Here is a 14503-nt window from a genome sequence, read left to right on the forward strand (position 1 = left end):
TATAACATGGTGAATCTTGAGGTGGACAAATGTTTGTATAAGTATAAAAAAGTTATTTCGTGAACTAAAGCAGATATACAACACTATTATAAGGAATTAATAATTGAGGGGTTATATGGTATAAATGTACTACACCAACACTATGGGTCAATAATCAATAATGTAGGGGGATAAGGAGAATGGGAGGAACAATCTAGCCCAGTAAATGCAGCAGAGGCAGAAACAAAATTTGTTTCCATGCATACTGGGGATAGGGTTTTGTTTTTAAATCTTTAACAGTGTAAGTGAATCACAGCGACAGGCAGTGGTGATAGGAAGTAGCTGGCACCTTATGACTATCTTTCTGTTGTAAATTTATCAAAGACATTTCTGCCACACACAAAGGCTGGGAAAATAGAGTTCATGGTGGACCAATTAAAAAGCAATAAATATAAATAAATGTTATAAAATAAATAAATCTCTTTTGGTCTTGGTCTTTTTTTTTTTTTTTTTTTTTTTTTAATATCTTTTGGGGTTCAGTTTAGGCTCTTCAGAATCTAGCCTTACCTTACCTGTAAAAGCTTTATTTTCCTACTTGCTCATATCTTTATTCTTTATGCTAGGTTCACTTTTCCTGGCAAATTCCTACTAATCCTTCAAAACTCAATCAAAATGTCACCTTACATATTGTCTTCCTTACTCTCTTTTCCACTCGGATTCAATTGCTTAGTTATCTAAGTAATATATGATATATTGCTAAAAGTTTACATCTATGTGCATAAAAAGGAACCACTCTAAAATAACCTAATGAAAAAAAGATAAACTCTACGTATTAGAAAATTTTCTGTTAAGTAGAACCATCGGTAAAGTATAATAGCATTTTTTCCAAGTTTATTGTGCTGAGATTAAATAGTTGGGTTCTGTTGCTTTGAAGGGATTTACGAATTGGAATAAAAGAGATTTTAACCAGTTTATCAAAGCTAATGAGAAGTGGGGTCGTGATGATATAGAAAATATAGCAAGAGAAGTGGAAGGAAAAACTCCAGAAGAAGTCATTGAATATTCAGGTAATTCTTTTATTATTGTAATAGAAGTAAGAATGTTACCCGACTTTTGCATTTACTAAGTTTTGTAATTTTCATATTTTCTTACTCTGAATTCTGTTTTAATAAGCTAAATTTTGCCACAACTTTTAGTGCCTTGTTTTGTTTTGTGTATAACATCAGTTAGAAAATGTTCCTTCCCTAAATAATGGTATAATAATTTAATGTTTTATAGCAGCTAAGCCATAGCAAAGAAACCAGACTAGGTCACTAAATTATTGTACTTTCAGTTTTATTTCATTTCTCTCCATAACTTCTCAAGTGTTGAATGCCCATGTTTCCTGAAGTCGGTTGGGTTATCAAGTGAATATGTGTAGTTGTGCTGTGATGAGTCAGCTTATAGAGTTATAAAATAGTAAAATCTAAGCATTGGAAAATAAAAGAAATCATCTAATTTATCTCATTTTTTAGTTAAGGAAACAGATTATAAGTGGCTTATTTACTTTCTAGTATTAGATGTAGAATAAAAAACTGTTTCTTAATCCTCAGCAAATAAAACAAATTAGAACATTTAAGCTAACAAGTTTTTTATGTTTTTTACCCCCTTCTTCAATCCCCCAATCCTCCAACTTTTCTTCTTTTACAGCTGTGTTCTGGGAAAGATGCAATGAACTCCAGGACATAGAGAAGATTATGGCTCAGATTGAAAGGGGAGAGGCAAGAATTCAGAGAAGAATTAGTATCAAAAAAGCACTTGACACAAAGGTACTTTGGTTATTAGTAAATAAAGTAGTTAATAAAATAACTTTGATCTTCTAAATTTTTAATTTAAATTTGATATTTCTTCATAGAGAAACATTGAAATATTTTCTCAACAAAATATACTGAAGTATTAGGTTGCTATAGCTGAGTTAGAGGCCCTAGGATTAGCTATTTCCTAAGTAGTATTAGAAAGTATGAGTCTCTAGTTCTCTTTATAATAATGAAGACTATAACATTGTTTCAGGACAAAGTTTATGTTATATAATTTGAAGTCCTTTGAATAAAAAATTGTGATTTGAAGGAAAACATAGCTGATTTTACTTAAGTTGAGTTTTACAGATACGAGTTGTATTTTTCTATAATATAAAATCTAACTTTATAGATTGGACGGTACAAAGCACCTTTTCATCAGCTGAGAATATCATATGGTACTAACAAAGGAAAGAACTATACTGAAGAAGAGGATCGTTTTCTGATTTGTATGCTTCACAAACTTGGATTTGACAAGGAAAATGTTTATGATGAATTGCGACAGTGTATTCGCAACTCTCCTCAGTTTAGATTTGACTGGTTTCTTAAGTCCAGAACTGCAATGGTGAGTCCCTGAGGCCTTTTTCTGTAATAAAGCAAGGAGTTCAAAGTAAGCATTTATCTTTACAGTTACTTTTTTTGTTTTGTTAAGAGAAAACTGTGGTTCCTCTGAATCTTTGAAGTAGACTTCTGTTATATTGTTAATATCAGGTTAAATCAGTTGCTTAGGAAACAGTTCACATCTACAGTTAAAAACACGTAATCATAGGTAATTTATAGTTTATAGGTCATACATCGTATAACATTGTTATATATAAGTTTATATGTAAGTTATATGTAAGTTTTGAGATTAATTTTAATCAATTTTAGTTTTAAAGAAGAGGAAATGTCACCATCAGTTTCAACTTGTGAACGTGGTGATCACAATTTAAAATTTGCACAGTTCAGACTTTTGCTTTTTTAAGCATTTTTTATTGTGACATATAACATATAGATAGAAAAGTATTTATTTTCAAAGTACGATTGAACAGGTAGTTATAGAACAGATTTCAAAGAATGTTAACGGGTTGCATTTCCACCATTTCAGTTATTGCCTTATTGTGAAATATAACATGTACAGAAAAGTGATAACTTTCAAAGTACGATTTAACAAGTAGTTATAGAGCAAATATCAAAGAATGTTATGGGTTGCAGTTCCACCATTTCAGTTATTTCCTTCTAGCTGCTCCAATACCCTAGAGACTAAAAAATATATTTATATAAAGATTCAGTATGCGTAATCCTTTGTTAAATCCTATCTTGACTATTGCTATTCCTCCTCTCGTTTGATGAGTGCCTCAGCCTTCAGGGATATTGGGGCAGTGACCACCCTAACTTGTTAATATTGAAAAGGGTTGTGTTGACATTAAGACTGTACAAAATGGTTACAAGCTTCTTTTTTGAAGGGAGGATTCTATACTTGACAGCAAAGTCACAGTGTTATTAGTGAGGGCTGTGATGTTTGTGTAGTGTTCCCATTTTGGTTAAAATCAAGCCTGTCCATCTATAGTGTCTAAAAACGTTAGACTTGGCTAGAGGGTATATTCTAAAGAACTGGTTAGCTGCTTTTAATCAATGCATTTAATTAGATCACCATAAAAGTGTGGGGGGGGGGTAGCTCAGAAAATTAAAATAAAACTACCCCCTCCTCAAAAATAAAAGTAAAGAAAAACACCCCAATCCCTGCAGCTAACCCTGACAACTACTTTCATTCACAGTGCTTTATATTTAAACCATGATGGGGAAAATGAATAAAAGCAGGACAGGGGCTACTGCTTTTAAACTTTTCGCAGCAATCCAGATGATACTTCTAGACTCTGCGCATACTTTACAACAGTGAATCAGGGAAACACATAGATGTACTAATGTCCATTTAATCACCAAAGGACTGAAGGTGTCTGGACTTTTATTCTGTAATGTTTCTAAGACTGTGTCCATTAAGTGCAAACAAAAAAGGAAGAAGTCTTGGCAGAACAGGAGAAGTGATGCACACTTTATGGTCAGATTAATTTAAATATTATTCCTGGCATATTACCTAGTCCATGCTCTAGCTGTTTCTTTGGCTTGGGCTTCGCTGGTCTTCCAGTGCTCTGCTACATCATTTGCTAATGGATCATCTGGATTGGGAGCACTTAACAAAGCCTGGATTGATAGCAGAACTGTGCGGATCTGCAGTGCTGGAGAACACTTATCTTTCAAAATATCTAAACATGTTCTTCCCAACTTGTCTATATTAGGGTGATATTTGGTCATGAAACATACTTTAGGGGCTGCCATTGGGTATTTTGGAAGGAATAGTTCATGTTTAATTCTTGGGGACCAGCAATAACAATGTGAAAAAAAAAAAATGGGTGTTGCTTTCTTCTGGTTCTGCTTTAATACTGGGAACTAGTTCTGCCAGCAAACGCTGGGTTTCGTTGATAATCCTGTGAGGGAGCCCGGCCATCTTGTCATATTCCAAGTTTGGCCTCTGGTCTTGTCTCTGGCTCCGCTCGCCTCATGCCTGCATAAACATTTATGATTGTTATTTTCTTCTTGGTGAATTGTCAGTTTTATTAAAATATAGTGTCCTTTGTCTCTTATGACATCTTTGCATTTAAAGTCTATTTTGTCTGATATTAATATACCTACCCCTGCTTTCTTTTGGCTGCAGCTTGCATGGAATATTTTTTTCCCCCATCTTTTCCCTTTCAATCTCTGTGTTGCTGGGTCTAATATGAGTCTCTTGCAGACAGCATATTGATGGATCATCCTTTTTATCCATTCTGCCAGTCTGTATCTTTTAATTGGGGCATTTACTCCATTCACAAATTTATTACTATAAAGGCAGTTATAGAACCAACCATCCTATCCTTTGGTTTTTATTTGTCAGATCTGTTTTTTTCCCTTTTAAGTTACCCTTACTAATACTTTTCAGTTCTGTCCGTCTCCAGACCTCTCTCTCCTTTCTTTTTTCCCTTGGAGGGCAGGTCTCTTGTTAACAAATTCTGTCAGCATTTATCTGTGAAAATTTAAAACTCCCTCTCACTTTTGAAGGAGAGCTATGCTGGTAAAGAATTCTTGACTGGGAATTTTTCTTTTAGGAGCTTAAATATGTCATTCTACTGCCTCCTCACCACCACGGCACCCGTTGAGTAGTCAGTACTTGGTCTTATGTGGTTTCCCTTGTATGTGGTGAATCATTTCTCTCTTGCTGCTTTCAGGACTTTCTCCTCTTCAGCATCTGACAATCTGATTAGTATATGTGGTTGGAGTGGCCCTGTTTGGATTTATTCTATTTGTAGTTCATTAGGCTTCTTTGATTTGTGCATTTGTCTTTTCCCCAACTATTTCCTCAGATACTCTTCCAAGCCCTTTACTCTTCTCTTCTCCTGGGACACTAGTGATTCTTACATTTGTGCACTTCATGTTGTCCATTATTTCCCTGAGATCCATTTCAAATTTTTCAACTTTTTTCTCCATTTGTTCTTTTGTGCATTTGCATTCAGTTGGTTTTGTGCTCTAGTTCACTGATTCTTTCTTCTGTCTCTTCACATCTGCTGTTGTGTGTGTCTAGTATATTTTTAATTTGATCTACAGTCTCTTTTATTTCCATACGATCTGCTATTTTCCATTTACTCTTACAAATTCTTCTTTATGCTGTTCTAGAGTCTTTATCTTTAGCCAATCCATTAAAGTTGTTCTGGAGATTTTTAAGTACTTTGATTAATGATTCCAAATTCTGTGTCTCCTCCGGCTTTTTAATCTGGTTGTTTGGGTTGTCCACATCTTGGACCATCATATGCTTTGTGATTTTCTTTTGACTTCAGGGCATTTGCTTTTCTTGATAAGGTTATTTTGGGAGATGCAGCATTATTTGGACATTTATATAGAATTTAGCAGAATTACCTCTGGATGGAATGCACTTTCCCTGTCTTCCCGGCAGATGGAGCTCTTGCGCCAATTCTTCCCCTCAAGCCTGTTATTCCCTCACTATAGCTGGACGGGGTCCAAACCAGGTGGAAATCCAATCAGCACAGCAGTTCTCTGTGTGCAGTGGGGACTGCCAGCCCTGGGATGGGAGGTGGGCTCTGTGTAGTTCAGCAGAGAGTCCGCTTAAGGGCACAGTGGGTCTGGTGATTCTCAGGCCTCTGAGTGGACCACCCTTAGGCTGTGGGTCTGCGAGTCTCCCCTCCCAGCCCTCAGTCAGCTCAAAAGTGCCCCTCCTCTTAGTCATCCCCTAAGGTCCCTGCCCATGTGCACCCTCAGTCCTCTCGGGTACAGGAGGGGCTCCTGGTGTTTCCATGCTGCACCCTCATTTATCCCCACCTCTCACCGGTGCACACTGTGGTCCTCTGTGGAGGAAGAGTAAATACACCAGGTTTTCTGTGTGTGGTCAACACAGGTCTGCCTGTTTCCCAGGTTCCCTCACGGGATCTACCAGCTGCAGGGCTGAAAATGGTTTTCTCTTCAGCTAATTGCTGAGATGGGTTTGTGGGAGTTGAGAGTTCCTACCTCCCCTGTTTGGCCAGCCGGCTTGCAGCTGCCAGTGGTGGCAGCGGTCCCAGTTGTGTAAACTCACCCCATCCTTTCAGACATAATTTCTTTGCTCTTTCAACCAAGTCTCCACTATATATTGTAGTGTTCTTTCTTTGGCTGCTCATACCCTGGAATTGCTATCCTGGTGGTTTTCTGTCTTTTCTCTAGTTATTCCATGGGGGAGAATTTGCTCTGCCTCTCCTATTCCATAATCGTCCAGGAAGTAAATTCAGACTTTTTGGTTCTACAAATGAACCCATTTCCATAAAGAAAGTGCTCCTTGCACTTGGGCATCTGCACATCAGAATGCTGAGTCTGGACTTTTTTTTTTTCTGGTAAAATTAATTTTATTAAGCATTTAATGTTTCTTACGATAATGATCGTTTTTTGCTATCCAGTATTACTAGACTCCAAACTCCACATAGAGGCCTTGTTTTTCTTAAGATTATTGTATCACAATATGAAAGGAGCATGACTGTCTTACACCTCTGCCACCCTTTGGACCACAGCCACAAAGAAGAAATCTCTAGAAAACATGAGACCTTTGCTTGCTTTAAAAAAATATATTTATGATATGCCACTGAGATTTTCTACATTTTTATGGTGAAAAGTTTGGAATTTTTCCAGTGAACTCATACATATCCACCACTTAGATACTATCATTAACATTTTATTATACTTTTTTTTTTTTTATCACAAATGTATCCTCCTATCCGTCACAGACATCAGTGTACTTCTTTTTCATGCTTTAGCATGCATCACATTAACTGGAGCTCAATATTTAGGTTTAACGTTTTCCTTTTTTTTTTTTAATTTTTTTATGTGAAATTAACACATGAAATGTACAGGTCTTAAGTGTATATTTCTGAGTCTTAACAAATGCATGCACCTTTGTAATCAAACACCTGATCAAAATATAGAACATTCCCTCCAGCATAAAAATTTTGGTCCCTTATAGACCTTTCTAATCTACTCTGGCCTTCACTCATGTACTCTTTCCTCACAGAAGCATGGTTATTTTTTTCTATTTAAAGTAAAATATGTACGATTTGATGAGTTTTGACCAGTGCATACACATGTCCAACACAAACCCATGTCAGGACACAGGACCTTATTATCATCTGAAAAGTTCCCTCACACTCACTGCCCAATTAATTCTTGAATCTTCCCTGCAGAAGCAAAACCTGTTCTGATTTTCTCTAACACAGATACTTTGTTTAAAAACTCATATATATGAAGGATACAGTAGGATTCAGTGATTCATTTCAGTAAGCATAACATTTTCACATTTACCCATTTATTACAGGATAAGAGGTGGGTAATTGCTTATTTATTATTGAGTTGTAGGCAGTGAAGCTCAGCGGATTTTGAGGGTTTCATAGTCTGTCAAATTACGAGTATATGTTATTCTGGGAACCAAGTCAGAAAGTGCTTCAAGGGAAAAGAACTGATGGTGAAGTGAGTTGTGGACTGAGAACTGGCCATTAGATTTAATAATTAACTTGACAAGTGGACCTTTTAAAACTACTTAATGAAGTAAAACAGTTTTTTGTGTGTTTTTTTTTTACTGATTTAATGCTGAATTTTGTTTTTATCCCAGGACCTAGTAAACTGTGATCAGGGAGCTCTATTTCTAATGGCCTAAAATGAGAATTCAGAAAAGTTTAGCCATGATGAACTGTTCCTTTTCTTATGTATTTTCTACTTTTAAACTTTTAACTTCAGCTTGCATTCTGCAGAATGATACGGTTTGACAAAAAAGGTTCTGTAGTCTTAACTTAAGGATATATTGGGATGAGAAAAGATAAATATCTGTAGAGTAAGATTTATCAGAGTATTTTAAATTTATGTTCACTCTTCAAGACAGGGATAATATGCATTGCTTGCACAGTGGACCACTGAAGGATTTTTTTCAGTCACCATCCTGGGGGGACAGAGACTGCTGTGAAACTCTAGTTTGGGAAGTGCTGCAACTAAATTAACACGACGCTACTTTGAAGATAAAAACACTGTATATAGTTAGAGGGAAAAATATTCAGTTCCTATAAGCTCTACCTTATGTCTTTTTTAATAGCAGCAATTTAAATAGTTCACAAGGGAGAATGATTTTGCAGTGAATATAACAAAACCCATTGTCTCATTGATTTACCAATACAGTGCCATAGTCTAAACCTGTGCATTACTTCCCAATGTAGTTCATGTTACGGCACACGTAAAAAATGGTAGTGCATGGTATGGCTCCGGGTGGTAAATCATTGAGTCCTTGCCTAAGAGACGAATATTCATGCCTTAGCACACCTGTGACACATTCATGGCATATGTGCCACAGTACACCTGTCCTGCAAAATGCCCACTTTGATATGTTACCATCTGTCAATGTGTACTGTTGAAAATATTTCTAAACCTCTAGTGGTGTATTATATATAACAGTATTTTAAAGTGATTTTATTGTAGCCATCTGTGTAGTAGTATCACCTGTTACAAAGAAAAGAAAACTCATTTTGCTGTGTATAACATAGGTTTGCTCAGGAGGGGAACGGAGCTGCTAGCCAGCAATGATGTAAATGGACTTCTGTTTACTTTAAGGTTATCTAACTTCTGCTCCTCTGTACTTTAAATTTTTTCTGTAGGTTGTATAGTTTGCTGGGGGGAGATGGGGCAGAACTTAAGTAGGCTTCCATGTCTGTTTTTTCAAAATAGACATGTAGTATATTGAGTAACTTAATTCTAGTGATACTTTTTTTTTTAGTTGCCCTTTCTTTTTTCAATTGTGGGAACATATATACAACATAAACTTTCCTATTTCAGCTGCTTCCAAGCATACCAGTCATCACAATTCACAATATTGTGGTATCCTCACCACCTTCCGTTACTAATATTTTCCCTTCTCCCCAAACAGAAAACCAGAAAACCCTATATTTGTTACGCATTAACTCTCCATTCCCCAGCCCTCTGCCCCTTGGCAACCTGTATTCTAATTTGTCTCTATTAGCTTGCAGTATCTCTGATACTTGTTTTTGTAGTTACCCTGAGGCTTAAATTTAACATCTTAAATTTATAACAGTCTTCTTTGATTTCAGTGTGCCAACTTAGCATCAATAGTTTTACACAAAAACTATGTTCACAAATTATGCATTTATACTTTATGAGCCCCAAACCACTGATTTACCATTGCATTTTATCCATTTGCCTTTTGATCCGTAGAAAGTGAAAAGTGGAGTTAAAACCAAAAATACAATATACTGGCATTTATATTTACCCATGTCATTATTTTACCTATGTTGTTACCCCCATTGGAGATCTTTATTTCTTCATGTGGCTTTGATATATTGCCTATTTGTCCTTTCCTTTCAACCTACAGAACTCTTTTTAGCATCGCCTTTAGGGCCAGTCTAACATTGACAGAATTCCTCACCTTTTGTTTATCTGGGAATGTCTTAATTCCGCCCTCATTTTTTTTTTTTTCTTTTTCGACCTCAGTTTTGAAAGGCAGTTTTGCTGGATACAGAATTCTTGATGAGCAGTTTTTTGCTTTCAGTACTTTAAATATGTCATCCTGCTGCCTTCTTGCCACCATAGTTTCCAATGAGAAATCGGCACTTAATCTTATTGAAGCTCCCTTGTATGTCATGCCTTGTTTCACTCTTACAGCTTTCAGAATCCTGTATCTTTGGTATTCAACAGTTTGATTATAATATGGTACAGTGTGGGTCTATTTAGATTTATCCCATTTGGAGTTCATTGAGCATCTTGGATATGTATATTTGTGTCTTTAGTTAAATTTGGTAAGTTTTCAGCCATTATTTCTTTGAATATCCTGTCTGTCCTTTTCTTCTTCTGGGACTTTCCTAATGTCTACATTGGTATGCTTAGTGGTGTCCCACAGGTTCCTCAGGCTTTGCTTTTCTTCATTAGTTCTTCTCCTCAGACTGGATGATTTGTTGTTTTCATGTTCTCTGATTCATTCTTCTGCCAGCTGTAATTTTGCTATTAAACTTCTCTAGGGAATTTTCAATTTCTGTTACTGTAGTCTTCAGCTCTGTTTGATACTGTCTCATAATTTCCATCTCTATTGATGTTCTCTTTGTGTTCATTTGTCATAGTGCTAATTTCCTTTAGTACTTTGCCCATGTTTTCCTTTAGCTCTTTGAGTATATTTACGGCCATTTTTAAAAAATCTTTTGTCTGGTATGTCCCAGATATGGTTTTCTCAATTGCTGGTTCCTAATGCCTTAATCTTCTCCTTTGCCCTAGGCCTGTTTTTTTTTTTGTATGCTTTGTGATCTTTTGTTGAAAGCCTGGACATTTTGGTGAGGTGTTATCCCTAGAATTTAGACTTTGAAGAATCTGTTCCTTAAGCTTGCTAGTAGTGTTATGACAGCACTTTCCTTGAAGGCCAGAAACTAACAAAAACATCACAAAGGTTAAAAAAGAAAATTTTTCCTTTCCCATTCTTTGCAGATTGACCTGTGTGAATGTTCTCCTTCAAGGCTTATCTATACAGTGGGTTGTATGAGAATAGGTCCAGGCCAGAGCCTAGGGGCCTCCCTGATTATTTCTACAGATGTCTTGTTTTAGGCATGTTTGTGCCCCTAGGAATTTCCCGCTCCTGTAGGAAACAATTTCCTCATGGCCAGGGCACTGTGCTGTATGTCCTGCAACCAGCAATCCCTTCCACGAGCCATCCACTTGACTGCTTTCCCACTGTGTTCTGTTGGAGAACTCTGAACTGCCTTCTCCACATAGGGCACGTTCTGAGAATACCAGTCTCAGGCTCTTCCACAGACAGATTGAGCCAGATATACAGGCTTTCCAGTATGTGCATGAGGGTTACTCTACTCTCTCCGGAACCAGTCTGCACTGAGAAGAATGTTGGCTTGGCCCTGAGCTGGGTGAGGGGTGGAGGAGGCACCAGCCCAAGAGGCTATGAGATCCTACCTTACTTTTTTTAAGTAGCCTTTTTCTTGATTCGCTCACCTTGGTATTCCATTTCTTTAACTGGTTTTTGGAGCTTTGAGAAAGATGTTTCTCTCAGTTCTTGCTGGTTGTTCAAGCTTCTGTGGGGGAGTGGATCCCTGATGTGTCTCACTTGGCCATCTTGATCGGGTTCCTAGTGATATTTTGAAAGGAAAGATTTGTCACACCTCTTGTAGTCTCATTGATATTTGACCCTCAAGTATGTGCACTGTTATTTAAGTTTTGATGTAAATGGCACTGAGTTCTTAGGCATAGAAAATCTTTAGGGGTCTCATAAATATTAGGAGATGTTCATTTTCACTGTTAGTTCCTAAGTGAAGAAAGGAGTTATGAACAATACACAAAAGAATGGCTTTAAAGAATGAAACAAAAAAACATTTTATCTTGTACCTTGTTTTCTACCCCTGTAGCATGGGTTGTGTCTGAGAATGAATTCCTTTTGCTGATTTTAAGTTTCTCTACTGGATGTGTATGAGTGATTTTAAATTATCCTATTAAAACAAGTCTTTGTTTTATAATAGAAATCCTGAAAATTTGTGGATAGAAAATACAGTTTACCATGTAGATTTATGTTTACAACTCAGGAGCTCCAGAGGCGGTGTAATACCTTAATTACCTTAATTGAAAGAGAAAACATGGAACTGGAAGAAAAGGAGAAGGCAGAGAAAAAGAAACGGGGACCAAAGCCTTCTGTAAGTATTCATGAATATTAAAATATTTTAAGGACTTAACTTTTTTTTTGTTTTCAAGAATTTGAACATCCCTTGGCTGTCTTTGATCTGTTTGGTTTTTTCCTTATAAATAATATAGCTGTGGGTCACTTAAAAATTTCAATTAAATTTTTTGCATCCCATGGGGAATGTTACATGTTGTGGTAGTTGATAAATAATGGGGAATTATGAAAATTTGAGAAAGTATATCTTGTGAATGTTAGGAGCCTGCACTTCTCCTTAGGAATGCAAGTTACACTTTTAGAATAACTATTAAAATTAAGTTAGGAAAGCAGTGGCTTTACAAACTTGTAGTATGAACTTCTACATTTGATTTATTATCCCAGGGTCGTCTTAGCAATGTGAAGGCAAAATTTTTAAGGGGAAGAAGTCATCATCTTTGATAATAGTTAATTGAGTAAAGGAATGTATATGGTTAATATCTGGTATTTGTCTAACTTCCTTTTTCTACAGCTCACAAAATATTTAGCATTATCTTTTGGTGGAGGGCATGTTATGTATTTGGTATATTGATTTACTACTGCTAATAGTTAATTCTTCATTTGTTGTAATTTCACTGTTAGTAAAATGTTTTTATTGTGTAAAATAAGTAGATAGGATTATTTGGAGATATGATTGTTTTGAAGCATTATATATGCTGAGCATGAAAATAATATTTCTTGTTACTGTTTACCATTTATTGCCAAAGTGCTACGATGTATCTGCTAGTATATTTCATGTTTTTATTAGTCTTGTGATAAAAGTAATTCTCTTCTGATGAAAAGTAATCTTGTTGTGTGTTTTAGACACAGAAACGTAAAATGGATGGAGCACCTGATGGTCGAGGAAGGAAAAAGAAGCTGAAACTATGAATACATATTTGTTTCATAATCACTAAATTTAAACCAGTAGTTCTTTAATTTACGGGTCTTCATAAGATGTACTGTACATTGCTCAACTGTTATGTCATTAAAAGACATCAGGTTCATCTGTTTACTAAAATAGAAACATAGTGTGTAGTTTCACTTTTTTAAATGCAACAGCTGTGCTGAAATTTTTTTTATCATTAACACTTGAAATAATAAAATAGGCATTCATTTATTAATAAATGCTTCATTTGATTTATTTTTCTATTATAGTTCGATTTGTGAAGATTGTGACTTTTTCTTTATTAGCTACGTTTTTACACTTGTAAGACTTTAAAACAAGCAAACAAGTAAAAACGAAAATTGCAAATAACATATGTCCCTTCAGTCTCTACTTAGCTGTGTAATTCTTTTAATTCACTTTGCCTTTGCAAAAATTTGGGTATCTTCTTTGTAGTATCTTGAGTCTCATCTGGGAAGATTATGTAAATTACATTCTTCTTGCTTATTTTGTGGTAGAATGAGCAAAAAAGGCAAGACCAATTACTATTAAATTCTATGCATATTTCTGTTATGCTGTTTCTATAGTTGATTTTGAGGTGAATATTGGAAGGATGGCCTTTTAGTTGTATAGCCAAAGACATTTAGTATTTTCTGGTTCCTTATGGTGTTATTGTACCATTTTGTAAAGGAATATTATTATTGTTTTTTAACTGTTGGATAAATATTTTGACAAATGACCTTCTGAAGCAGCCACAATTTTGAAAGATAATGTCAAAACTGAGGTGGATTTTTTTTTTATGAGCCAGCTAGAATAAGGTGTGAATTTGTCATAGTATTAAATTGAAATTGGTAACAAAATGTATGTCCTCCCAGTTTGTGTTTGTGTTTTAGAGTAATTGAAAATTTTATTATATTTTAAAATAATTTCTAAAACTAAATGTGAGCAGCAAGACTGACTATAATTGCAGTTTTTGTTTTCTGTGGAAGACCTGATAGACTGGAGACCCTGAAGCAGGAATACCCAGATTATAGTGTCAGGATTTTAGCTGTACCAGAGGCCTTTGTGTGCTACACATAATTTGTATAAAGTTTTATATGTGCAAATTGGGTACATAAACAGTTCTCCATTTTTCTAAGGGAATGCAATAAATGTAGCATCGTGAATAAATATAACTTTTATAATCCTTACAGTGGTCTTTTCTTTCCATTTAAAAAATTTTCTTTTGTCATTTGCTTTTTATTTACTTTTTTCCATAGGACATTATCTCTCTTTTTACTTAATGAGAATTTTTCCCTCAAATTTTTATCAGTTTTCTTCTGCCCACACGTCATAACTGAGATTTTTTTTTTAATGCTGGTTTCTTTTCGTATTGCTAATACTTTTGTCTGCTTAATTTTCTGAAGTGTGGGATTCCTAATGTCAACTTCAAGCAACATGCAATGTCTATGGCAAGCTACAGAGTAAATTGAATTTGTTCTCTAGTCCCATCAAATTGACTTATACACAGCATTGGATTCTTGAAATAACAGTTAAGAGTCTAATGTATGCAAAATTTCAGGAAAGAGCTCTTTCATG

General features: G+C 35.5%; 1 protein-coding gene and 1 pseudogene across 2 annotated transcripts in view; one reads left to right on the forward strand and one right to left on the reverse strand.

Annotated features, from left to right (window-relative positions):
- Positions 1-14115, forward strand: part of SMARCA5 (SWI/SNF related, matrix associated, actin dependent regulator of chromatin, subfamily a, member 5) — a 48298-nt gene extending 34183 nt beyond the window's left edge. For both annotated transcript variants that reach the window (XM_037830724.1, XM_037830723.1), the window contains 5 exons: positions 914-1046; positions 1669-1787; positions 2167-2379; positions 11933-12040; positions 12865-14115. In XM_037830724.1, the coding sequence (XP_037686652.1) occupies positions 914-1046; positions 1669-1787; positions 2167-2379; positions 11933-12040; positions 12865-12930 (639 nt within the window). In that variant the 3' untranslated portion in view covers positions 12931-14115. The remainder of the gene's footprint in view (positions 1-913; positions 1047-1668; positions 1788-2166; positions 2380-11932; positions 12041-12864) is intronic.
- LOC119529893 lies at positions 3864-4299 on the reverse strand (annotated as a pseudogene).
- Positions 14116-14503: the final 388 nt, after the last annotated feature.

The sequence above is a fragment of the Choloepus didactylus genome, chromosome 3, assembly GCF_015220235.1.
Source record: "Choloepus didactylus isolate mChoDid1 chromosome 3, mChoDid1.pri, whole genome shotgun sequence".
Classification (NCBI taxonomy): domain Eukaryota; kingdom Metazoa; phylum Chordata; class Mammalia; order Pilosa; family Megalonychidae; genus Choloepus; species Choloepus didactylus.